General features: G+C 41.4%; 5 protein-coding genes and 1 long non-coding RNA gene across 6 annotated transcripts; all 6 read left to right on the top strand.

Moving 5' to 3' along the window:
• Nucleotides 1–292: 292 nt before the first annotated feature.
• LOC116190150 (receptor-like protein 33) lies at nucleotides 293–2135 on the top strand. Its single transcript, XM_031519808.1, has 5 exons — nucleotides 293–340; nucleotides 568–655; nucleotides 753–944; nucleotides 1230–1340; nucleotides 1651–2135. The coding sequence occupies exons 1-5, from the start codon at nucleotides 293–295 to the stop codon at nucleotides 2133–2135; spliced, it is 924 nt and encodes a 307-aa protein (XP_031375668.1).
• A 2372-nt stretch (nucleotides 2136–4507) lies between these two features.
• Nucleotides 4508–6656, top strand: LOC116190147. Its single transcript, XR_004152604.1, has 2 exons — nucleotides 4508–6163; nucleotides 6283–6656. It is a non-coding gene; the product is annotated as an uncharacterized LOC116190147 (long non-coding RNA).
• A 5057-nt stretch (nucleotides 6657–11713) lies between these two features.
• LOC116190149 (receptor-like protein 33) lies at nucleotides 11714–13231 on the top strand. Its single transcript, XM_031519807.1, has one exon. The coding sequence runs from the start codon at nucleotides 11714–11716 to the stop codon at nucleotides 13229–13231; it is 1518 nt and encodes a 505-aa protein (XP_031375667.1).
• Nucleotides 13232–17139: 3908 nt separating this feature from the next.
• Nucleotides 17140–18032, top strand: LOC116190148 (receptor-like protein 35). Its single transcript, XM_031519806.1, has 2 exons — nucleotides 17140–17864; nucleotides 17921–18032. Exons 1-2 carry the CDS (start codon nucleotides 17140–17142, stop codon nucleotides 18030–18032), a joined length of 837 nt encoding a protein of 278 aa, XP_031375666.1.
• On the top strand, nucleotides 17988–19571 carry LOC116190154 (receptor-like protein Cf-9 homolog). Its single transcript, XM_031519811.1, has 2 exons — nucleotides 17988–19163; nucleotides 19305–19571. Exons 1-2 carry the CDS (start codon nucleotides 18076–18078, stop codon nucleotides 19333–19335), a joined length of 1119 nt encoding a protein of 372 aa, XP_031375671.1. The 5' UTR covers nucleotides 17988–18075; the 3' UTR covers nucleotides 19336–19571.
• Nucleotides 19572–22815: 3244 nt separating this feature from the next.
• Nucleotides 22816–27259, top strand: LOC116190151 (two-component response regulator-like APRR1). Its single transcript, XM_031519809.1, is given in 7 exon segments — nucleotides 22816–23702; nucleotides 24298–24459; nucleotides 24803–24936; nucleotides 25044–25208; nucleotides 25313–25421; nucleotides 25827–26194; nucleotides 26197–27259. Coding segments are annotated over 7 exon segments (1755 nt in total). The 5' UTR covers nucleotides 22816–23467; the 3' UTR covers nucleotides 26779–27259.

The raw sequence follows: 27259 nt of genomic DNA, 5'->3' as shown, positions 1-27259 counted from the left end.
ATGTTCATTATAAATAGACCAGCAGCATAAGACTCCCAAGCCGTCCTCAAACAACTACTCAACTATATGCCGGCGTGCCTCTGCTTCTTGAGTCTCGTAAAAATAAAAGAATGAGGCCAGGACTTGTATTCTTCTGTCTCTTCTTCTGTTCTTTGAGTCGTCGATGAGTATTCCTATGCCATCTCCTTTCACAAGGTTTTGGGTCATGCCGATCAATGTAATGCATTACTGCAGTTTGCCAGTTCACTTGGAATCACCACCAATATTGATTCCAAGTATTTCTGCAATATAGATGGCGCCAATATCACATCTTATCCGAAGACAGCCTCTTGGAGGAAAGGTACTGACTGCTGCACGTGGGACGGGATCATTGTGACTATGTAACTGGTGATGTGATCGTGGTCGACCTTACCTGTACATTGTTCTCCGTGGGACCCTCCGGCCTAACAGCACCCCTCTTCATGCTTAGTAATGTTCGACCCTCTACCTTCGAGGTAATGATCTCACTGGAGATATCCCATCTTCCATTTGTCGGATGCATTCCCCTGGAAAACCTGTCTTTAGCAGATACAAGCTTGGCGGTCTCATATCGCCATGCTTGGGAAAACCTTAGCAAAATCGCGGTACTTGAGCTTGAGTTTTAACCGAATGCAAGGTTCATGCCCAAATCCCTAGCTAACTGTACCAGGTTGGAAATTCTTAGTTTTTTCTCCATGACATAACCGATTCTTTCCCACACTGGCTGAGAACAGTCCCGCTAGGGATTCTGAATCTGGGTAAAAACAACTTCCATGGTCTCATGGGACCTGATCCTTTGGCACTTGACTTCCCTCATCTCTACATCCTGGACATAAAGATGAATAATTTCGCTGGCAGCTTGCCATCCAAGTATTTTCTGCAATCAAACTTGACAAATATTGACTTCACGATCAACAAGTTTGAAGGTGCTCTGCCGATCATACCACCCACATTTGAACTGTTTTCCGTCTCAAGCAATAGGTTCACCTGAGAGATTCCTCTTCTGTTATGCAATTCGACCAATCTCGTGACCCTTGAGTTGTCAAACAATAGCTTGACCGGCAGAATACCTCAGTGCCTCGTGGATGGGAGCGCCAGTTTATTCGAGTTAGACCTATCTATGAATTCCTTTCGAGGCCCAATACCTGAAACATTATCAGCTCCAAACAATTGCAGCTTTACAAATATCGACTTATCACAAAATCATTTAGGAGGCAAATTGCCAAGGTTCTTGGCAAACTGCAGCAAACTGAAAACTTTAGATCTCAGTAACAATGAACTCCAGGATTCATTTCCAGTTGGCTTGAAGCTCTCCCCAGCCTGTACATTCTGGTTTTAAGGTCGAACAAGTTCCATGGTCCAGTAAATACTAGCGGATCGCCTCAACCCTTTTCCAAGCTGCAAATTTTTGACCTCTCCAATAACAATTTCCATGGTGCTTTCCCAACCCAATATGTCGCTAGTTTCAAAGGCATGAGAGGGGAGATGAGAAACGAGGGAACTTCGTTGATCGCGTACTGGACAACCAAATCTTTGATACTGCTAGTGTGATTGGGAAAGGGGTTATGCTAGAGTTGATTAAAATTCAAAAAGCTTTTTCAGTCATCGACTTATCATGTAACCATTTTCAAGGGAAGATACCTGATGTGATCGGGGATCTAAAATTACTCACAGGCCTCAACTTCTCTCAGAACAACCTGACGGGCCCTATCCCGTATTCCTTTGGGAATCTGACTAATCTTGAATGGCTAGACCTCTCGCTGAATAATCTCTCTGGAGAGATCCCTGGATCCTTAGCTGATCTAACATCACTGGCATACTTAAATCTCTCCATGAACCGGCTCATGGGACCCATTCCTAAGGGCAAACAGTTCAACACATTCAAGAGCGACTCCTTCGGGGGAAATCCCGGGCTGTGCGGATTTCCATTGCCAAGAGAATGCGGAGAGAGGATGCAAACAAACCGCCACCATCAACTCATGCAGAAGAAGAAGATACGGAGAATGGAAGTTGGATCGAATGGCGGGCAGTACCAATGGGTTATGGATGCGGGACTGCATTTGGACTTTCAGCAGGATATATCATGCTTCATTTCCGGAGACCACTATGGCTCATGAGGATGATGGAGAGAAGAATATACAAGCTGCAAAGGAGAGCTAGAAGAAGTCGTGGAAGGTGAGCTACAAACTCGTATTTAGATATCGATTTACGCCTGCTCTTAATTCCTGTCATATCTTTCTATATATTTCCAGAAAGAAAATCACTTTGAAATTTTCTATTTCCCTTTCTTTTTCAATACGAAGAAACTGTACGAGGGCTCGGCGTCGATGAATGAGGCAGAGCAACAAATGGTCGGTAAATTGCAATAAGTGGAACGAATATAGGAGCCTCCAGGTCCCGACCATGCCCCTCAGTTCGGGTGATCCTGAAGATCATACTAACGGAGGAATGGAGTGTCTCTATGTGTGTTCTTATATATACATGTCATTAGCAGAGTCTTGATGTAATAAAAAACACGAAACAAGGTGTTTGCTGTCGCAGTTCGTCGCAAGTTTATGCTACATAAAAAGTATGTACTGTGTTGTTAACTCTGTTGGTGCCTTTGTTACGAAGGTTTGATGAGTTTTAGTAGTGAGTACTAACGTTAAATTTTCCAGCCCTCAGGTATTATATGCCCCTCAACTTGCCCTTTCCCCTTCTAGAGCTAACAAAACGGCCGTAGAAAAAAATAAAGAGTGTTGAACAGGACTCCATAGTCATCCTCAAACAGCAGCATGCCAGCAATCACAGTGCACATCAGTTTCCAACAGCAGCACGCTAGTTTCAAAGGCATGATGATGGGTGGAAACGAGGAGCGGGGGTGGCTACCACATTGGGAGGAGGGCGGGCAATACTTTAAAATTACACGTGTGATCTGGAAAGGGGATTATGTTAGTTAGATCTGTGGAGAATTCAGGTGACGTTCACGCTCATCGACTTATCATGTAACAGTTTTCAAGGGGAAATCCATGAGGTGATTTGGGGATCTAAAATTACTCTCATAAGGCTCAACTTCTCTAAGAACAACTTGACCGGTGCTATCCCGCATTTCATTAGGGGGCCTGACTAATCTTTAATGGCTAGGCTCTCGTTGAATAGTCTCTCTGGAGAGACTTCTGTTAATTCCTGGATCCTTAGCTGATCTAACATTACTGGAATACTTAAATCTCTCCACGAACCGACTCGTGGGACCAATTTGTGAAATCTGACAATTTCGACGACACGGATATACCTAATCATATATGTTATATGCATTATATTGCTGCTGGTTGAAACTGTTGACTTAAATACACATATAATTATAATGCAGGGTGGCTTGAAACGAAAAAAAAAAATGCTAATGGGCTGATATATTAGTGTAGGCTTGGAATCATTAAGCCCATAAGGCCCCAACACTTTTACCTCGAGCCCATTATTATTTCCACCGCCCTCTTCCCTTTGCTTTTATTGTGTTTTGGTCTGTTTTTGGAAAAAGGTTAAGTAGCGTGGAAACAACCAGAGAGAGAAGGAGGGAGAGACAGAGCGAGAGCGAGACGGAACGGGAGAGTTCGGGATGGAGCCTCACCTGAAGATGAGGAACAGGGGAAGAACCGAGATGAGGAAGGTTAAAAAGGAGTGTTCTGTGCAAAAGAGAGAAAAGTATCGAGGGAAAGGAAATTGAGCGTAGAGAGAGAGAGAGAGAGAGAGAGAGAGGAAGAGCTCTGGCCGAGAGGAAATAGAGTAGAGAAGAAGAACGTGAGCTTGATGGATAGCTCAGGCTTGGGGTTTACGGAAGAATCCAAGAATCGAGAGGATAATGAGACCATGGCAGCGGAGAGTGTAGCAAGAGAGGGAGAGAGTGAGCGAGCTGAAGGTGAGAGCGAAAGGGAGTGAGGAACAGAGAACCCGGAATAGAGCCCACTCAAGGATGAAGAAGAAAAACAGGACATAAAATTACGCTCATAAGGCTCAACTTCTCTAAGAACAACTTGACCGGTGCTATCCCGCATTCGTTAGGGGACCTGACTAATCTTTAATGGCTAGACCTCTTATTGAATAGTCTCTCTGGAGAGACTTCTGTTAATTGCTGAATCCTTAGTTGATCTAACATTACTGGAATACTTAAATCTCTCCACGAACCGACTTGTGGGACCAATTTGTGAAATCCGACAATTTCGACACCAATAAACCTAATCATATATGTTATATGTATTATATATATATATATATATATCTATATTGCTGCTGGTTGACACTGTTGACTTATATATATATATACACACACACATGTAATTATAATGCAGGTGGCTTGAAAAAAAAAAAAAAAAGAAGAAGCTAATGGGCTGATATATTAGTGTAGGCTTGGAATCATGAAGCCCATAAGGCCCCAACACTTTTACCTCGAGCCCATTGTTATTTCCACTGCCTCTTCCCTTCGCTTTTATTGTGTTTTGGTCTGTTTTTGGAAAAGGGTGAAGTAGCGTGGAAACAACCACAGCGAGAGGGGGAGAGAGAGAGTAATTTCGGGAGATTATTGCAAAAAGAAAAGGGGAGAGAGAGAGAGAGACGGAATGGGAGAGTTCGGGATGGAGCTCACCCGAAGATGAGGAACAGGGGAAGAACCGAGATGAGGAAGGGAAAAAGGAGTGTTCTGTGCAAAAGAGAGAGAAGTATCGAGGGAAAGGAAATTGAGCGTAGAGAGAGAGAGAGAGAGAGAGAGAGAGAGAGAGGGAGAGCTCTGCTCGAGAGGAAATAGAGTAGAGAAGAAGAACGCGAGCTTGATGGATAGCTCAGGCTTGGGGTTTAGGGAAGAATCGAGAGGATAATGGGTCCATGGCAGCGGAGAGTGTAGCAAGAGAGGGAGAGAGTGAGCGAGCTGAAGGTGAGAGCGAAAGGAAGTGATGAAAAGGGAACCCGGAATAGAGCCCACTCAAGGATGAAGAAGAAATGGACAGGAAAGGAGTATAATTAATGATACGATAGTGTGATTATGTGCTCATGAAATTGATTTCTTGTTACATTTATAATTGATAGGGATGGCGGAGGCCAAAACCATGCATTCCAAAGGTTAGAACCCAGTGAAATATTTTGGAAAATTATATGATTACTCTATTTCCTTGCAAAATGATGTATTATAGTTATATACATTATTTAAGAATAATATTGTAATAGTTAGAGATTAAAGCATTGGTCTTGCGATGTTGTATGAAGGGATTTGGGACATATAGCCCTCTTATGTTTCATTTTGACTTGAGACATACGGTGTGATTGTGTATGATGATTATGTATGAGATATACGATGTGATTGTGTATGTTGATTTTGTATACTGATATTGCAGCTTGATTGTTATAGCCATGGGATCGCTGGACCCGATGGAATTGGATTTGGGGTGTGGTTGACCGCTAAACCGGCGGGATATAAAATTGAGATGCATTTCACACTTTGCATATTATCTTTCTAGATGGATTAGAGATTAGCTTGGCTGAGTAGGAGAATCATTTTTGACAGCGGGGATCAACTTGGAAGACTTCCTGGATAGCCCTATTTATTTTATATCTTACAGATAACTAAGCTATTATAAGAGAAGCTTAAAAGTATGTTATGGCCTGGAATATTTTTTTTTGTATAATTATTCTTTTGGTAATTAGAGATCAGTAATAATCTATTGGGATGTTTAACATGTGATTTATTTGATGGAATAAATAAATTGACAATTGGAGGCCTAGCATATTGAAATATTAGCAAGTTTTGGATTATTGAAATTTTAAAAGAAATGTTGCTGAAATTTTGGGTTGTGACACAATTCCTGAAGGCAAACAGTTGAACACATTTCAGAGCGATGCCTTTGGGGGGAATTTTGGGTTGTGTGGATTTCCCTCTCAAAGACAATGTGGAGGGGACGCAAATGAACCACCACCATCAAGTACTCTTACAGATGAAGAAAACACGGAGAATCGAAATTGGATGGAATGGCGAGCGGTACCAAATGGGTTACAGACGCTGAACTGTTCTTAGACTTTCTGTGGGATATATAATGCTTCATTTCCAAAGACCTCTATGGCTCATGAGGATGATGAAGAGAAGTATATACAAGCTGCAAAGAAGAGCTCGAAGAACTCATGGAAGGTGAACTACAAACTCGTATTTACATAATAATTTACATGTGCTCTCTGTTACTATTGTAACTTCTATTTCTAACGAGAAAATCACTTCGGATTTTTTTCTTTTTCTTTTTATATTCAAAGAGACGGCGGGAGGATGCGGCGGCGATGATTGAGGCAAACCAACAACAGTTGATGGATCACAATAAATGGCAGGAATGTAGGAGCCTTCACACCCATCCTCAGTTTGGGAGATCTTAGAGATCATACTAACAGAGAAATGGAGTGTCTCTGTCTCAGTATGTGTGTGTATGTGGTCTTATATATTCAAATCCTAGCAATGTTGTGATGTAATAAACAATACTGGGCAAATATGGAGCATTACGAGTTCAATATCAACTAATATCAACGACGTCAAGTACGGCCTAATGGTTCTGTTCTTGGTAGGACGGTGTTTGCTGAATGATAAGACTCCTGTGTATGTTAATGAGCATTCGAGGAGTTCCTATTTACCGGAATCGGAAATTTTTTTTTTTTTCCCAATTCCTAGACTTTCTACTGCAGATTTCCTTTATTTGTTAATGAACTGAAATCCATGCTGGTACAGGAGCTGAGCTGAACCTCCCTCATATATTTACAGACAATAGCTTGGTTTATCCAAGATGCCACGACAAGAAGTCGTAGCACTAGAAAACTATCTCTGACTAGCTCTAGCATAAACAGTAACACCCTCGTATTGGGTCCAAAGTTCGGCAGAGATGCATCATTACCATCTCCAGAAATCAAAAAATGGAAGATAATCATTGGATCTTTTCTCTCGTGATTGTCAATGCTGAGGAGGTAGTGGATATCACTCCTAGTAGGACAGTTTATCCCCGATCCCTTTGACACAGCACCCTCAGTGATGAAATGAAAGTAGAATACTACCAACTAGACACTGCAATGAAAGAAGAAAAGTCCACATGCCAATCTCCTTGAACCAAGAAAGAAAAAATATCACTATCGTACAAAGTATTGTTAGCTCTGCATCTGGATATTCTGATGAGATTTATAGTTAGAGACTCGAACGAAATGCTTCAACCCCGCAGCCGAGTCACAAAATCTTACTTCAGTTTGTGTGATATATTTAGCCATGATGGTAGTAATAGAGCCAAAAATTCTTCAGCTTTTGCCCTTCCACATCCCGCTCATTGGTCTTTCGGAATCGACAACATGGGCCAAATCAGGCCAAATCAAGACGTATAACAAACTTCACCGGGCACACGGAAATTTACTACCACTTTGTTTTCAGGTATTCTTGTCGAAGTTGATGAGTTCACTCTGAAAGAATGCAATGATAATACGATATCTAAGTTGGAATCATTTAATCCTTACAAAGCTAGCACAGCAAATTCAGCATATTCGATAACTTTAATAACTGTAGTCTTTGTGAATCGTACTTCACCAACCCGAATTTATGGAAATTCCATAAGATCCCTTCAAGGAATCGTTACTTTGAGCGTTGAGCGGTTCAGCTTTTTGCCCTGGTCTTTTCTTACTATATTAAAATTTAGTAGAAAAATAAAATTCATTGAAAGCAAGAAAGCATGATGGTCATAATAATTCATCTCCATGAAGTGCTCTAAAGCAGAAAAGAAGACTTAGCTGTGGAATCTCATTCGAGCAGGATACTGTGGTGATACGTTACGCCACTTGCTCAAACATGAGCCCACGACTGATTTAATAGTCAGATGTAGGAAAATGTCTAGGAATTTTTATCCCGGAATTTCGAGTAATTCCGTGTTAACAGTATGGTGCGGAAATTGTTCTGTTGTATTTATGATTCGTACAAGCTATATATGAACCATATATTCCTATGCCGAATTGCCTTGATGTAAGGGGGGGGGGGGGGGGGGGGGGGGGGGGGGGGGGGGAGGGAGGGGATGGGGGGAAGCCTTGATGTATAAAATGTTTCTTGGTGATTTTTCTTCAGAACATAAGAACCAGAACTTTCTTAGAATAAGAAATGTTCGATGTGTTTTAGGCATTGTTATCAGAACCGGACAGGACCGGCCGGTTTTAAGTAAAATTCCATTGAACCGGTCGATTCTAAGGGTTTTATGGGTTTCCTATTTGATGTAAAAATTGGTTGGTCATGTAAAGATTTGAACTCATGACCGCTTGCTTCTCATACTAGCATAGTACCAACTAGGCCACCACCACTTTTTTGTTCTTTTAACTCTACTTTTAAGTACTTATTAAAATAAAATATTTATTTTGAAGTAAGAAATATTAAATATAGATATTTTCTTATACTATTGTTATATTTCTTTAAAATCATCACACTTTTATCTTAATTATCATAATTTTTTTAATAATATAAATATTTATTTTATTTTAAATAAACGTGCGGTCCAACCCATCGAACCCCCGGTTGGACCCATAAACCCATGAACCCGTACCCCTTCCGGTTCATCATCCGGTCCGGTTCTGATAACACTGGTCCCGCCCTCAGGTTTTATATGCCCCTCAACTTGCCCTTTTCCCTTCTAGAGCTCACAAAACAGACGTAGAAAAAGTAAAAATGTTGAATGTGTATATCTATGATTCCATCATACATGGAGTGGGAAGATAAGACTCCTTAGTCATCCTCAAACAGCAGCTCATCACAATCACACTGCCTAACACCTGTTTCCGAATCTCGAAAAAGAAAAAGAAAAAAAAAAGGGGAGAAGCTGGATCTTGTAATCCTCGGTCTCTTCTTTCTGCTCTTTGAGCCGTCAATGACGACTAGCTCCAACTAGCTTGAGTCTAGATAGTAACGCTCCCATATGGAGCAAGAAGCTTGGAGGAGGTGCAACATTACCATAAGAGAATCACCTGATCATTTTACTTATGGCTGTCGATGCTGAGGGAGGTAGTTCATTCCATCCCTGATAGAACAGCGAATTCCAATCCCACAACATGGGCGCCATATATCAGCGATAAAATGGAAAGCATAATCTAATCAGCTAGGCATTGCAACGGAAGAATAAATAAATAAATAATACAACAGTGTTGTTCTCTGATGGGACTGTTCCTTTGAACAGCGACCCTCCCGTCCTATAGTCGAGGGACTGGAAGGATAAGACTGCAGCACAACGGTGATGTTTTCAGCTCCGTTGCTGTGGATTGAGGGTTCGGTTCCGGGTTATTAAATTGAAGTTTGGTGTTTATGCTGGGTGACATTGTCAGGTTCTCAATGCTTGTGATGAAATTGCTCAGATATTGTCTATCGATTTCAGTAGCAGCTCTGAGTGGAAGATGGCCGTGATCACGAATGAACAGCTTCTTCAATTAACTGCCCAACTCTGAGACAGCAGTAAGTATTGATCATAGCAAAGTGATTACTTTCCCTCTACGAGCAATTCTAGGTGGTGACAGGCCACAGAAATACTTTCGCAGGGTTATTGTTATTATTATTAATATTTTCCCTTGGGATATAAGAAAAAAGAAAAGGATAACTAAGCATTGGATTGCACGTTGAAGGTGTAGATGAATGTCTTTTAAATGCGATTTTCATTCAAGAAAATGGGAAACTGAAACTGCTATCCAAAACATAATTTTAATCCATTGGAACTCTTGACTTGTTTTCTCTTGACAACAGCTTATCTACGAGACTGAGATATACAGGAAGAAATCCTCAGGCGCTGTGGAGAAAAATCATGCTGCTTGGACTTGCAGAACCGACAACATGGACTGAGAAAAGACTAAGAACTTTCATCCTGGTACAGTTAGCTAGGGATTTGAGCAATGAACCTTGCATTCGGTTATAACTCAAGCTCAAGTACGACATTTTGCTAAGATTTCCCAAGCATGGCGGTATGAGACCGCCAAGCTTGTTATCTGCTAAAGACAGGTTTTCCAAGGAATTCATCCGACAAATGGAAGATGGGATATCTCCAGTGAGGTCATTACCTCGAAGGTAGAGGGTCCGAACCTTACTAAGTGTGAAGAGGGTGCTGTTAGGCTGGAGGGCCCCACGGAGACAACTACAGGTAAGGTCGACCATGATCACATCACCAGTAACATAGTCACACATGATCCCGTCCCACGTGCAGCAGTCGGTACCTTTCCTCCAAGAGGCTGTCTTCGGATAAGATGTGATATTGGCGCCATCTATGTTGCAGAAATACTTGGAATCAATATTGGTGGTGATTCCAAGTGAACTGGCAAACTGGAGTAATGCATTACATTTATCGGCATGACCCAAGAATCGTGTGAAAGGAGATGGCATAGGAATACTCATCGACGACTCAAATAACAGAAAGAAGAGACAGGAGAATACAAGTCCTGGCCTCATTCTTTTTATTTTTACGAGACTCTAGAAGCAGAGACACATCGGGATATAGTTGGCTAGTTGTTTGAGGACGGCTTGGGAGTCTTATGCAGCTGGTCTATTTATAATGAACATAAAATGCATCTAGAAACATGTATATCTAGAAAGAAAGAAAGGTCTCTGCCGGAAAAAAAGTCCTAAATTTTGGTTTATGGCTGATTTTGTGGGTTCTGGACGGGGGTGGCGAGGTGGATGGGCATATGAAATTACCCAAGCAACACAATTGAACATTTGTTATTCTACGAAAGATTCAGTTCTTATCTTCTTTTTGCACCGGAACTATAGATATATGTATATTTAGGTTAGGATGACTTGGAACAGTTCATAGCTTATACGTAATATAAGTATTAAGTTCAACAACAGAAGTTCCATGACACTGTTAACTTGTTGTGAAAACTCAATATAGTGCCCTTTTATTTTAGCTAAGTGGGCGCAACGCATCAACACCGTATTTGGCACGAGTCGAGATTAATCCACTGCTAAGTCTTAGTTTCTTTCTTTATTATTATTATCTGACTTGACTAATTTTACTGGAGTAGTTAAAGAAGCTTATTGCCTTAAGCACTTTTAATCTTTTTTGCTGTTCATAATACTTTATTGAGACCAGGAAGACAAGTGGAACCGCTCAACACTTGATCTTATGAAATTTCCATAAACTATCGGGTTGGTAAAGCACGATTCATGATAGTGCAGTCGATAAATATAGTGATTCTGCTTCATATGTTATCATTGAAATCCTTAAAAATTTAGTCTTCTACCCAATATGGTTGGCTTGGTGGTTAAAGAGTGTGACTTCCACAAGTTCAAGTCACCTCAGAAATCATGTAAGAGAATACTCTCTATTGGGCCACCGACATGGCTTGCAGGGTATTCACGTGATCCGTAAGTATTATGGGCGAAGCCCAGAACCCCTTGTTATCAAGGAAAAAAAGAAAAAAGCTGTAGTCATCTTCTTTGACAGAGAAGCTGAACACATAATGGGTTGGAGTAAAGTTTAATTAATTTATTAACTTAGCCCACTAGATGACCCGGTGAAGTGCGCCATACGTTTCAGTCCATGTTGTCGGTTCTGGAAGTCCAAGCAGCATGCAAAATTTCAAGGAAGTCCAAGCAGCATGATTTTTCTCCACAGCGCCTGAAGATTTCTTCCTGTATATCTCAGTCTCGTAGATATGACAAAGAGGAATAACATTCCATTCGCCCAGTGAAGTTCGTCATATGTTACATTCCATTCGCCCGGTTCTTTTCTCGAATGATATAACCGATTCTTTCCCATACTGGCTGAGAACAGCCCCGCTAAGGGCTCTGAATCTGGGTAAAAACAACTTGCATGGTCTCGTCGGACCTGATCCTTTGGAACTTAACTTCCCTCATCTCTACTTCCTGGACATCAAGATGAATAACTTCGCTGGCAGCTTGCCATCCAAGCATTTTCTGCAATCAAACTTGACAGATATTGACTTATCGATCAACAAGTTTGAAGGTGCTCTGCCGATCTTACCACCCAGAGTTGAAATGTTTGTCATCTCAAGCAATAGGTTCACCGGAGAGATTCCTCTTCTGTTATGCAATTCTACCAATCTCGTGAAACTTGATTTGTCAAACAATAGCTTGACCGGCAGAATACCTCAGTGCCTTATGGATGGGAGTGCCAGTGTATTGGACTTAGACCTATCTATGAATTCCTTTCGAGGCCCAGTACCTGAAACATTATCAGCTCCGAACAACTGCAACTTTACAACTATCGACTTATCACAAAATCATTTAGGAGGCAAATTGCCAAGGTTCTGGGCAAACTGCAGCAAGCTGGAAATTTTAGATCTCAGTAACAACGAACTCCAGGATTCATTTCCCAGTTGGCTTGAAGTTCTCCCAAGCCTGTACATTCTGGCTTTAAGGTCGAACAAGTTCCATGGTCTAGTAAATACTAGTGGATCGCCTCAACCCTTTTCCAAGCTGCAAATTTTTGACCTCTCCAATAACAATTTCCATGGTGCTTTCCCAACCCAATATGTCGCTAGTTTCAAAAGCATGACAAGTGGAGATGAGAAACGAGGGAACTTCGTTCATCAGGCAAGGGGCAACCAAATCTTTCAGAGTGCTAGTGTGATTGGGAAAGGGGTTACGCTAGAGTTGATTAAAATTCAAAAAGCATTCTCCATCATCGACTTATCGTGTAACCATTTTCAAGGGAAGATACCTGATGCGATCGGGGATCTAAAATTACTCACTGGCCTCAACTTCTCTCAGAACAACCTCACAGGCGCCATCCCATATTCATTTGGGAATCTGACTAATCTTGAATGGATAGACCTCTCGCTGAATAATCTCTCTGGAGAGATCCCTGGCTCCTTAGCTGATCTAACATCACTGGCATACTTAAATCTCTCCGTGAACCGGCTCATGGGACCCATTCCTAAGGGCAAACAGTTCAACACATTCAAGGGCGACTCCTTTGGGGGAAATCCCGGGTTGTGCGGATTTCCATTGCCAAGAGAATGCAGAGAGGATGCAAACAAACCGGCACCGTCAACTCGTGCAGAAGAAGAAGATACGGAGAAGGGAAGTTGGATCGAATGGCAGGCAGTACCAATGGGTTATGGATGCGGGACTGCATTCAGACTTTCAGCAGGATATATCATGCTTCATTTCCGCAGACCTCTATGGCTCATGAGGATGATGGAGAGAAGAATATACAAGCTGCAAAGGAGAGCTAGAAGAACTCGTGGAAGGTGAGCTGCAAACTCGTATTTAGTTATCGATTTATGCCTGCTCTTAATTCCTGTCATATCTTTCTATATATTTCCAGAAAGAAAATCACTCTGAAATTTTTTATTTCCCTTTCTTTTTCAATACGAAGAAACTGTACGAGGGCTCGGCGTCGATGAATGAGGCAGAGCAACAAATGGTCGGTAAATTGCAATAAGTGGAACGAATATAGGAGCCTCCAGGTCCCGCCATGCCCCTCAGTTCGGGTGATCCTGAAGATCATACTAACGGAGGAATGGAGTGTCCTTATGTGTTTTCTTATATGTACATGTTATTAGCAGTGTCTTGATGTAATAAAAACACGAAACAAGGTGTTTGCTGTCACAGTTCTTCGCAAGTTGCTACATGAAAAGTATGTACTGTGTTGTTAACTCCGTTGGTGCCTTTGTTGCAAAGGTTTGATGAGTTTTAGTAGTGAGTACTAATGTTAAATTTTCCGGCCCTCAGGTATTATATCCTTCTCAACTTGCCCTTTCCCCTTCTAGAGCTGGCAAAATGGCCGTAGAAAAAAATAAGAGTGTTGAACAGGACTCCTTAATCATCCTCAAACAGCAGCATGCCAACAATCACAGTGCAAATCAGTTTCCAATAGCAGCACGCTAGTTTCAAAGGCATGATGGGTGGAAACGAGGAGCGGGGATAGCTACTACATTGGGAAGAGGGCGGGCAATACTTTAAAATTACACAAGTGTTGAGAATCCACAAGACGTTCACGCTCATGGACTTATCATGTAACAGTTTTCAAGGGGAAATCGTTGAGGCGATTGGGGGATCTAAAATTACTCTCATAAGGCTCAACTCCTCGAAGAACAGTTTGACTGGTGCTATCCTGGATTCGTTAGGGGACCTGACTAATCTTTAATGGCTAGACTCTCGTTGAATAGTCTCTTTGGAGAGACTCCTACGGATGTATCATCACTGGCATACTTAAACCTTTGTTGTGAATCGGCTCGAGGGAACGATTCCTAAAGGCAAACAATTCAACACATTCAAGAGCAATTCCTCTGGGGGAAATACCTGGCTGTGCGGATTCCCCTTGTCAAGAGAACGTGGAGAGGATGCAAACAAACCACCACCTTCAACTCATACAGAGAAGAAGAATATATGGAGAAGGGACGATGGATCGAATGGTGAGCAGTACCAATATTGGGTTACAGATGCAGAAATGTGCTCAGACTTTCCATAGGGCATATCGTGCTTCATATTTGGAGACCTCTATGGCTCATGAAGATGATGGAGAGAAGAATATACAAGCTGCAAAAAAGAGCTACAAGAACTCATGGAAGGTGATCTACAAACTCGTATTTACATTTCAATTTGATGCGTGCTCTCGATTTGTCATAACTTCCAGATATTTCTAGCAAGAAGTGATTTTGAATTTCTTTTCTGTTCCTTTCTTTTCCCACATGAAAAAATGTTATGAGGACTTGGTGTGATGATGGAGAGGCAAGGCAACAAATGGTCGATGGACAGCAATAAATGGGACAATCATATATAGGAGTCTGCAGACCCCTCCTCAGTTGGGGAGATCTTGGAGATCATACTAGCAGAGGAATTGGGGTGCCTTTGTGTCAGTGTGTTGTATGCGTTCTTATATATTCAAGTGTATGTGTTCTTGTATATTCAAGTCCAAGCAATGTCACAATGTAATAAAAACACGCGGCAGAATGTTTCCTGTGACTGCTCCTTGCAAGTTTATGTCACATGAAAATATGTACTGTAGATTCTGTTTCTATCGTTGCTACTGAAATCTTCCATTTATTCTGGGTTTGAAGCCAGGAGCCTTGCAAGTTGTTTACTGTGAATTATGTATTGCGCATCTAGAATTTGGCCTTTTTATCTTCTTGTTGACTATGATGAGTTGGCCTTCTCATGGAACCGTAGCGGTCAATAAATCTTCCTGCTTCCTAGTGCTCGTGATAAGAAATCATAGTTCCAACTAGCTCGAGTCGAAACAGTAGTAATGCTCCCATATCGCGCCAGAAGCTTAAAGAAGGTGAAACATTAGCATAAGGGTATCATCCGATCATTTTACTTATGGCTGTCAATGTTGAGGGGGTTAGTTCATTCAATCCCTGATGGGACATCAAATCCGGATCCTCATCATCAGTGATGAAATGAAAGCATAATCAGATCAGCAAGGGCAGGGGGAGGGCACCTCTCCTATCCCATAGTACCGAGGGACTTGAAGGATGAGAATTGCCACACAATAGTGTCGTTTTCAGCTCTGTTGCAGTGGATTAAAGTTTCAGTCCGGGGTTTTTAACCTGAAGTTTGGTGTTTATGCTAATCCCTTTGTTATGTTCTAAATTCTTGCTGAAATTGCTCAGAATCATTGTAGGTTGAGTCCTGTACGTAGCAGCTCCCAATGTAACCCAGCCGTGATCATAAAAGAACGGCTTCTTCAGCTCCACAATTCCTTTGGAAATAGGAAATGGAAAAGGATAAATAAGCATCGGATTTTCACGTTTAAGTTGTGGATGGTTCTTTTTTTATTAAAGAAAAACAAGGAGAAGAAGTGAATCAACCTGCAATTTTCATTCAATACATAATTCGATCCATTGCACAGGTTTGCTCTTGTTTTGTCTTCACAACAGCATACTGACCAAGAACGCAGATGTCCCAAGGTACGAGACTGAGATATACAGGAAGAAAATTTTTAGGTGCTGTGGGAAAAATCATGCTACTTGGACTCCCATGCAATTTTCATGCCGGTTTGCTTGAACTTCTAGAACCGAATAACAAGGGCAGAAACGTATAAGGGACTTCGCTGGATGAATGAAAAGTTACTCCTCTTTGTTTTTCTCCAATTAAAAGTGGGGTTAAGTTGGTTAAATTAATTAACTTTTACTCCCACTGTATTTTTCAGCTTTTTCCTTTTCGATTACAAATGGGACCCATGAGCCAATATAATGAACTAGAAAATCCTATAATAAAGAAGCACTGCCAGTCCCACCACAAGAATGGGTCTAATACAATGAAATTGTGACCTCTTAGTTGACAGACGAGAACGTGCGCCACTGCACTACATCTTCTTTCTCTATTTTCAGCTTTTCTGTCAAAGAAGACGAGTACTCTTTTGGGGAATTCAATGATAAAATATTGGAATCATTGCAAAACAAGACCAGCAGAGTCTTTATATTCGGCTAAGTTTTCAACTGCACTATCGTGAATCATGGATTTACCAACCCACAAGTTTATGGAACTTTCATAAGATCAAGTGTCGAGCAGTCCCACTTTGTCTTCCCGGGCTAAACAAAGTCGTGAACAGCTAAGAAGTGTGAAGTGCTTAAAATTAGGCAATAAGCATTTAACTACTCCAGTAAAATGAGTCAAGTCAGATATAATAACAAAGAAAGAAAAGAAGACTTAGCAGTGGATTAATCTTGATTCGTGCCAAATACGACAGTATCGCGTTATGCCACTTAGCCAAAATTAGAGTGTGTCGCATTAATTTATTTTATCAAGTTAACGTTATGTTGTGAAAATCTTAGTATTGTACTTATATTTCATATAAGCTATGAACTGCCCGAGTCATACACCAACCTAAATACATATACAGTTTCTGTGCGATTCGGGCATAAACCAGAATTTAAGACCTTTTCCTGCAGGAATTGCCTAAAACAAAGGACCCTTTCCTGCATAGAACTTTCCTCGTAGATATACATTTTTGTATTTACCCAAAAAAAAGGATATACATTTTCTAGATGTCTCTGATCCACTATATATAAAGCAGCAACTAAAGAATCTTAGTTATTCTCAAACAGTTAGCCAACAATCCTAGTGCACCTCTGCCTCCCGAGTCTCGGAAAAATCAAAAAATGAGGCCGAGTCTCGAGTTCTTCTGTCTCTTCTTTCTACTGTTTGAGATGTCAATGACTACTCCTATGTCATATCCTTTTCCACAATTCTTGGGTCATACCGATCAATGTAATGCCTTACTCGAGTTTGCTGGTTCACTTGGAATCGCGACCACAGTTGATTCCAAGTATTTCTGCAACGAAGATGGCGCCAATATCACATCTTATCCAAGGACAGCATCTTGGAAGAGAGGTACCAACTGCTGCACATGGAACGGGATCAGGTGTGACAATGCAACAGGTGACGTGATCGAAGTCGACCTCAGCTGCAGTCGTCTCCAAGGAACCCTCCATCAGAACAGCACCCTCTCATTGCTTCATAATCTTCGGATCCTCTACCTTCGAGGTAATGCTCTCACCGGAGATATCCCATCTTTTATATGTCAGATGAGGTCCCTGGAAGAGCTGTCTTTCGCAGATAACAAGCTTGGTGGTACAATTCCACCTTGTTTGGGGAACCTGAGCAAAATCTCATACTTGAGCATAAGTTTTAACCGGATGCAAGGTTCATTGCCAAGATCCCTAGCTAACTGTACCAGGTTGAAATTTCTTAGCCTTTTCTCGAATGGCATAACCGATTCTTTCCCAAACTGGCTAAGAACGGTCCCGCTACGGACTCTGCAACTGGGTGATAACAACTTCCATGGCCTCATTGGACCTGACGCTGTTGCACTTGACTTCCCTCATCTCGATGTCCTGATCATAGAGACAAATTATTTCACCGGCAGCTTGCCAGCCAAGTATTTTCTGCAGTCAAACTTGACGTATATTAACTTATCACGCAACAAATTTGAAGGTGCTCTGCCGATTTTACCACCCACAGTCGGAATGTTTTTCGTGTCAAGCAATATGTTAACCGGAGAGATCCCTCCTCTGTTATGCAATTCTACCAATCTTGTGGACCTTGATTTGTCCAATAATTGCTTCACCGGCAGAATACCTCGTTGTCTCATGAATATGAGTACAGGCCTGATGGACTTCAACCTATCTAACAATTCCTTAAGAGGCCCAATACCAAAGATATCAGCCCCAAACAACTGTAGCTTGAAGAATTTTGTCTTATCACAAAATCATTTAGGAGGGAAATTGCCACTATTCTTGGCTAATTGCAGCAATCTGGAAATTTTAGATCTCAGTGATAATCAGTTCAAAGATTTGTTTCCCAGTTGGCTCGAAGCTCTCCCAAACCTTTACATTCTTGCTTTAAGCTCGAACAAGTTACATGGTCTAGTAAAAACTGGCGGGTCAGCTCAACCCTTTCCCATGCTGCACATATTTGACCTCTCCGACAACAATTTCCGTGGTGCTTTTCCAACTCAGTATATTACTAATTTCAAGGGGATGATTGGCGGAGAACAGGAGCAGGGCAACCTTGTTTATCTGTCAAATGACGAGCAAGTATTTTATGCTACTAGTGTGATGTGGAAAGGGGTCATGTTAGAACTGCAGAAAATCCGGAAAGCACTCGCAGTCATTGATTTATCACGTAACCATTTTAAAGGAAAAATACCTGGTGTGATTGGAGATCTAAAATTACTCATAGGCCTCAATTTCTCTCAGAACAACCTCACGGGTGCTATCCCGTATTCGTTCAGGAATCTGACTAATCTTGAATGGCTAGACCTCTCGCTGAATAATCTCTCTGGAGATATCCCTGGATCCTTAGCTGATCTAACATCACTGGCATACTTAAATCTCTCCACGAACCGGCTCATGGGACCCATTCCTGAGGGTAGACAGTTCAACACATTCAAGAGCAACTCCTTTGGGGGAAATCCCGGGCTGTGCGGATTTCCATTGCCAAGATGTGGAGAGAATGCAAACAAACCGCCACCATCAACTCATGCAGAAGAAGAAGATACAGAAAAGGGAAGTTGGATCGAATGGCGAGCAGTACCGATGGGCTATGGATGCGGGACTGCATTTGGGCTTTCAGCAGGATACATCATGCTTCATTTCCGGAGACCACTATGGCTTATGAGGATGATGGAGAGAAGAATATACAAGCTGCAAAGGAGAGCTAGAAGAACTCGGGGAAGGTGAACTACATACTCGTATTTACATAACGATTTACGCCTGCTATCAATTATTGTCGTAACTTCTTTATATATATATATATATATTTCCAGCAAGAAAGTCGCTTTGAATTTTTCTATTTTCCTTTTCTTTTCAATGTGAAGAAATGGTACAAGGACTCGGCGCCATCAATGAAAATGAGGCAGAGCAACAAATGGTCAGTGAATTGCAATAAGTGGGACGAATATAAGAGCCTCCAGATCCTGACCACGTCCCCAGTTCAGGTGATCTTGAAGAGCATACTAACAAAGGAATGGGGCACCTCTACGGGTGTTCTTATATATTCATGTCGTTAGCAGTGTCTTGATGTAATAAAAGCACGGACCAAGATGTTTTTTGTCAGAGTTTATGCCACATGAAAAGTGAGTATAATTTTTGTGTTAGTTATATGCCCTAGAGCCGATATTTATAATTGGATAATTTCTATTTATGATAATAAAATTTATTACATTATTCATGAATTGTTTATTAGAATAAGCCCTTAACGAGAAAGGGGGTGTAGTGCAGTGGCTAACACCCTCACCTAGTAACCTAGAGGTTCCAAGTTCGATTCTCATCAATGGGATTACCCATGCCCCTTTATTTAGATTTCCTTTCCACTTCCTTACTTCGTTTTTAAAGAGTTGAGAATACTTCGCTTTTATATACTTGTGGTAAGTATGGGTATTCGGCAGACAGTGGTCGTGGTTAATTATGTATGGAGGTAAGCGACCATTCGAGAAAGGATTCATTGACTTGAGTAAACAGGGAAATGTCATATGGATTTGAGTTTTATTCTTGATCAAGAAATCTTTGGGCAAGGTGATTGAACTTAAAATAGAAAGGAATTTCTAATTTAAGTCTCGATGATCTATGAATGAAAATTCAGAGATTTCATATGGTGAGTTATAGGGTTGACATTTATCATGACCCAGACTAGATCGGGATCTGCAATGATGGGACCCGAGTGCATGGCATATATGATCACCGGTTCATCAGGATGTTCAAATTGTATATTCGTCACTATTTAGATTAACATGATATACTGCTAGATATCGCTAGTAATCTTTGGAAGCCAAGAGCATTTTGAGAATTATGCTTTTGGTTATGGAAAAGAGTTTCTTGTAATGTTGAAGGAGTTTGGCATTATAATCTCATCGCCACTTAGTGATGAATTTAGTTAGTCAAACACAATATGACGTGTTTTAATCGAGAATGAATTGAGTCTAATTAAGCAAGTTAATTAGGAATTAATTCACGGATTAGATTTGCAATATAATTGCAGGGTTGCTAGCACAAGTCAAATCCGATATCGAGGTAAATCCTTATGAGGAAATACGATAGATTCTTTATTTGGAAAAGTTTCTATAGTTAGAAAGTCTAGAGTAAAAGGTTATGTCGAGGGCATGACAGTTTTTCTCTGTTGAAGTTTTGGTCATAAGATAACTTATGTGTGTAAAGGTATCTGCAATAAATTAATTAATTGTGAATTGATTAATTAATTGCAAATCAATTTCAAGAGTCATTTGACTCATTATGTAAAATATATATGGATATGTTTTATACATTAATGCGGGGCATTAAATACCCACACAAAACCGAAAGAGAGAAAGAGATCAGAGAGGCACACGGCTAATTCAAAAAATTATAAGCCTACTGCCTTTTTTTTTTTTTTTGGGGAGCTGCCGACTAAAAACTGTGTTGTTTCACTTTCGGCTGCCAAGAAGGACGTCCGAGATTGCCTTGCAATTCTTGGAGACAAACAGCCCGAGTGTACGAGGCTAGAGGCCGCACGTTTGGTCAGCTTCAATCATCGACAAAGATACTTTTTCGATAGGTATATTTCAATAATCCTTGTAGATATAATTATAGAATTGCATTGTTTAATTCGAATAAAAAGTACACCACAACCGAAATACGATCCCAGGTCATAATACGTTATCCATATGATGAAAAATTTTAATTATCGTCTAACGATTTCACTCCGTTTAATTCGATTTTTCTTTCATTTTGTTGGTGCCGTTTTACTAAAATCTCTTTTTTGTTTTCGGGATGTAACCTCACAAGCGGATACTAATTAACCTCATCCTTCTGCAATGAAATTCATCAAATCTTTTCACTTTGATACAATAATAGGATCTTTCAATCAGCAATACGAGCTCAAGCCCACAGAGCCTTCGCCACGGTCTCTTGCATTTTCATTGGAAGCCTTAGGTTAGAGTTTCTACCTTACCAATAGTGACTACAGCGCGGACTGCCTTCCTCGTCCGGTCCGCTTAAGCAAACCTTGCTATTAAACATGAGATACTCTGTCCTAATGAGAGCTCGTGGGAAGGAAGGAAGGCTTCCTTCTGGATTGGACGGCGACAAAGACATCAGATTTGAATGTAAGGGCAATATGGGACTGCAATGGAAAGTAGAGGGGTCTAATTTGAATTAACAATTTTATGAAGCACTCTTTTGGTAAATTCCTCTTCCAGGCCCACCGCGGCGGCCACGGGATAGGATTGAGGACGCAATCTGCGGATCGCCCTCAAGGAAGGCCTATCCATTAGCGACTCACGGCCGGCCGAGTCGCTCGGCCCATTTGCAACGCCACGGCGCTTTGATTTTTGATAGAATGAAATGAATCTTTCTACTCGCCCATGATTGGACTCGAATTTCCCTTCCAACATCGATAATTTTCGATATTCTTATCTCGCCATCACGTTATAATTGTACAACAAATAAGAGGAGTGTTAATCACTCGAACAATCACTACAAATTTTTTGACTGTTATAATTTTATTAATTCTTTTTCATCATGTCATTATGAGATATAATTATTCAAAAATTTTCCTTTCCAAATTACCATATAGTAATATGCGATATGGTCACCTTTTAAGGATAAATTATGTGGTGATAGTCGTTTCTCTTACAATAGACTGAAACCAGTTTAAGTAAGTTCAACGACTGGTAAAGAGAAAAAATGGTTATTTATATGAGGTCAAAAAGCTATTATAATGAAAGTGTATCAGTCATGTTGATTGTTAATGACTAATTTCTAATCTACTCAATAACATCAAGAACAAGAACTAGCTAATATTTACGAATAGGAAAACTCTGTGATGTTAAAGAGGAGAAATTATTAAAATGATAATTGCTCACAATAATGCGAGAATATAATCAATAAATATTTTTGTTGAACAAATACATGACCTGTTAAAATAATTCATTGTTTTGTAATAATTATGTTAAATTTACTTTCGAGGTACGAGAGCAAAACTTTCCAACTCTAAAGACCTCATTTTCTCGTACTATTATAATATGTTGGCCTAAATTTATGATCCAATTTCGTCACTTTAGGTCAAACTGACCAGTATTATAGAACGCTAGTGACGAGTTATTTGAAGAATCTGGAGGAGCTCTCCTAATATAATTAAATAATAATGAAGTAATTTAATTTCCACTTTAGGAAAATGGGAAAAAAAATTTCCTCAATCTTCTATTGGAGATCCGCCCGCCACGATGACGTGGCTTCCTCTCTATCTCTTCCAAACTATCCTTTGCACTTTTTCTCCCAGTGCCGCCTCTCACCTTCCACGTCCCCACTTTTCCTAACCTGCACCCAATGCGCACTGTGCACCCCTCCCGACCCATCTTCACCGTCCACTCCCTCCCGGCTGCGCGCCATCCGACGGACCCGAATTTTCTTTCCTTTCCGGCACACGTTAGCGCTCCTCGGCGGCCAATTTTCTATTTCTATTTACAGAAAAAGCTGTGATAGATATCTTCCGAACGCTTCTTCTTTCCCTCAAGCCCACCTCGCGTCGCCGAGTAGGAAACGCCCCGTCCTCGCCGTGGTGACCTGTGCTGGAAGCTCCGGCGACCCTCGTCCGGCCGTTGATCCCGTTGGGGGGCGCGATTGGTCGACGGTTAGCAGGTGGTTGACTGTTTTTGACTGAGCTGGTTCCGTACTGTCAGCTGCCTTACAGTGGCAAGCGAGGCTTTTGCAGCTTCATTTTTGGGGGAAATGTTGAGATGCTTATACGGATGGCCCTGTTGAGCTCGTACATGCGTGCGGCTGGAGTTGTACGGGCAGATCGATGGTTTTTCCAATTCGGAACTCGGAATTTGAAACCCTAGAGATGAATTGTATACTGATTGGGGCTGCAAGGAGGAGGTTTCCCATGGAGGTTCTCTAGTGCTGCGATGGTGATGTAAAATTTTGCGTTTTTTGAGAGATAGGAGGCTGTTTTCGGTTTGATTCTTCCCTGAGTAGCTCAGCAGTCTCCTTTTTTTGTCACGCTATGGAGTGTTTGGAGCTGAATTTGAACAAAGAAGTCGGAGATGCTGGCGAAGGAGGAGGAGGCGGTGTTGGAGGTGGTGGTGGTGGTGGTGGTGGTGGTGGTGGGAGCAATCCCAACCCTAAGGGAGGAAGTGATGGTTTTATTGATCGGAGCAAAGTGAGGATTTTGTTGTGCGATAACAACCCGAAGAGCTCGGAAGAGGTCCTTCCGCTTCTTTTGAAATGCTCTTATCAGGGTATAATAAGAATTTGTTACCTTGATCTCATTGTCTTATGATGCGATTTCCCGTTATTTGCTGTTCGATGTGTGAATAGTTTTACTTTTCTTGATTCCTGCGATGGGTTGTTATTGTCTGTCTACACAATCTTATATATAAGTCTTCTTTGGTAAATAAAGCTCTGCGACTTATGTTGCTTGTTCAAGATTTTCCTTTGGAATTACTTAAATAAATGAAGCGTCCATTTTATGTTCAAGTCGTGTTAAAATTAATGATCCTGGTATATGTTAGAGGTTGATAACTCGACATTGGAACAAAACGATGAATGATTTGCTTAATCAGTGCTCTTGTGTTCAAAGTTATAAATGTGTTCCCCATTCGGATGATCAGTATCACTTTGTCTGCTGAGACAAGTCAACTCATTATGGTGGCATAATGATGTTATTTTCTTTATTAGACCACTGCACTTTACCTTGAACGGTTGTTTTTCGAGGTCTAAAGTACTGTTGCTATTTTACCGCTCGAGTGTGCTCCATACTCATTCATGGTGTCATCTCAATCAAAGATGGCATACAGTTTATCATGACACTGGGTTCATTTTACTCCTCTGCAGTGACTTCTGTAAGATCAGCAAGGCAGGTAATAGATGCCCTGAATGCTGAGGGACCAGACATTGATATTATCCTAGCTGAAGTCGACATTCCTATGTCCAAAGGCATGAAGATGTTGAAGTACATCACACGTGATAAAGAGTTACGACGCATTCCTGTGATTAGTAAGCTCCCCTTCTCTCTAGTGCCACCTTTCCTGATACACTCACATGAGAAGTAATGCTTGTAAACAAATGATGTCTAGAAACCAGTAGGGGATACCACCGTGTATTCAATTCTTTTTTTTTCTTTAAAAATAGTTTTGCTTGAACTTTGAAATCTGGGATCATGTGACGTATTTAAATTTTCATGTGATTAGAAGAGACTAAGTCTTTCCTGTCAAAATGGGAGGGAATGTCTGCAATAGACATTTGAGGATATTGTGTTTCTCTGTTGATATTTTCTGTCTCATGTGCTAAGCAACATTATCCCATTTGAAATTAATGAATTTCTTTTGCTTTTGATAAGTGATGTCGGCCCAGGATGAGGTCTCAATTGTTGTCAAGTGCTTGAGGCTAGGAGCAGCAGACTATCTTGTGAAGCCATTGCGCACTAATGAACTACTGAACTTATGGACCCACATGTGGAGGAGGCGGCGCATGGTCTGTGTTTCAGATCCTTCTCGGTTTTCTCATTTATATTTGGCAGATTTACTATAGAACTGTTCATACAGAGCACTTGCATTGATTTGCATGTTTACTATTGGCAGCTTGGATTGGCGGAGAAAAACATTTCGAACTATGAAATTGATCTGGTGGCGTCAGACCCTAGTGATGCAAATACAACTAGCACGACACTTTTCTCAGATGACACTGATGATAGGTCCAGGAGGACCACCAACCCTGATGTGTTACCCACACATCAAGAAGAAGAGGTATGCAGCGTAATAGAAATCTATTCAAACAGAAGATAAGAGTATTTCCTCTTCTAGACAAAGCATTGTCTCATTGATGCTTTTCACTCGCTCTCAATTTTCAGCCTGTTGTTACTGCTCCTCAGACAGCTACTGTGACTGCTTCTGAGCCACCAACTCATAATGTTCGAGATTGCCTTCCTGATGTACCTGGCATCAGTGATCGCCGGACAGGTGAGCACTCTTTGCTTATGGGAAACGGTGAAGATAGAGATGTCTTAGCTCTGCTAAATTACGAAGGTGGGGGCTTCAGCGTGCTCTGCCTCTCTTCTTTTGTTGTCATTTTTCCTTCTCCAACCCCACTTCCTCCCTTAATAAAAGTATGCCACTGCCTCGCATTTCAAGGAATATAGTATGTGTACAGTAGAAGTGACAATGCTGCACGTGCATCACTTTGCAGATTCTCAAACATTTCATTGTTGACCAGACAGTACTAGAAATGTTAAGATCCTTTATAAGTAAATGAGAGCTCCTTGTGGTTTTAAATCATTGATGAGTGCTCATGCTTTCACCAACGAATAATTAGAAAGGTCCTGTCGTTATGCCAAGTTTGATTTCATGTAAATTTTCCTTTGACAGGACAATTATCTTCTGGTCCTAAGAAGAGCGAGCTGAAGGTTGGGGAGTCATCAGCATTCTTCACATACGTAAAATCAAGCATTGTCAGGAACAATTCACTCCCTGCTCCCCATGCCAATGGCAACGCTGCCCAGACTTTGAGGCCCGAAGAGAGAGTCCCTGCAGAGGCTGAGCAGGTTGCTTATGATCCACGAGTACATGAAAATGGAGAAGCATGGGAGAAATCCTCCCAAGGGGATGACTTCCCAAGCAGCAGCAGCATTCCTGATTCTCTCTCTTTGGAAAGATCTTGCACCCCACCCGTATCAACTGATTACTTGCAGCAGCAGAGGAACTATGTTGGGGAAAAGTTACCTTCTCATATGGTCGTTCCCCAAGGAATGACCCACATCACGAAGTGTCAGGATTGGGCCTACAGGGCACTTATCCTTATTATGTGCCGGGGGTTGTTAACCAAGTTATGATACCCTCGTCTTCTGCACAAATGTATCAAAAGAACCTCCACGACTTACAAAATCATCACGCTGCCCCTTATCCTCTCCCGCATTGCTCTCCTCACATGACAGGATTGCCTTCTTTCCCTTATTACCCAGTAAGCATTTGCTTACAACCTGGGCAGGTCTCTTCGCCCCCCTCGTGGCCTTCATTTGGGAACGCTCCAGTTTCAGAGACAAAAATGAGCAATGTTGACAGAAGAGAAGCTGCCCTGATCAAGTTTCGGCAGAAAAGGAAGGAGCGATGTTTCGACAAGAAGATCCGGTATGTAAACAGAAAACGGCTTGCTGAGAGGCGGCCTCGTGTGAGGGGACAGTTTGTGAGGAAGGTCAACGGTGTGAATGTGGACCTTAATGGTCAACCTGCTATGGCCGATGATGATGAGGATGAACTTGAGGATGAGGAGGACGTTGATCCACCAGATTCCTCCCCTGAGAACGGAGTTTCAGAATATTGACATGATTTACTTCTCTCCTCTCCAAGAATTATTATTTCAGAGTCTGAATCCCAAGATGCTGATTAATCAAGGTGGGGCATTTTTTCCGTCAACTTCATCCGGTGGGTCTGGTTCAGTTCAATTCAGTTCGTCAGCCTTGATCTATGGGCCATTGCGCATTACAACTTGACTTACAAACTGTGCCCCTGTGTGGAGTCAGAACTATCTCCCAAGTTTATCGACTCTTGCAGAAACTGGATGCAGTGCTTTGGTTGGAGCTTTGCATCATTTCAAGTGACTGTTGAATACTTCGTCTAAGGACAAGAAATTGGTATGGCTTGCTTGAAATTCTACTGCTACATGGACAATCTGCAGGCTTTTGCAAATTCCGTTCACCCTCTAGCTATTGTCATTTGTGTAAGTTCCGGATTAGAGTTATTATGATGTTATCAAAGTCCCCCAGTTAAGTTTAATCGAGCATCGCCTTTCCTGTTTACTTCAA

This window comes from Punica granatum, unplaced genomic scaffold (assembly GCF_007655135.1).
Source record: "Punica granatum isolate Tunisia-2019 unplaced genomic scaffold, ASM765513v2 Contig00334, whole genome shotgun sequence".
NCBI classification, from domain to species: Eukaryota; Viridiplantae; Streptophyta; class Magnoliopsida; order Myrtales; family Lythraceae; genus Punica; species Punica granatum.
The sequence above is the reverse complement of the archived record's forward strand: the minus strand, read 5'-3'. Positions and strand labels throughout refer to the sequence as shown.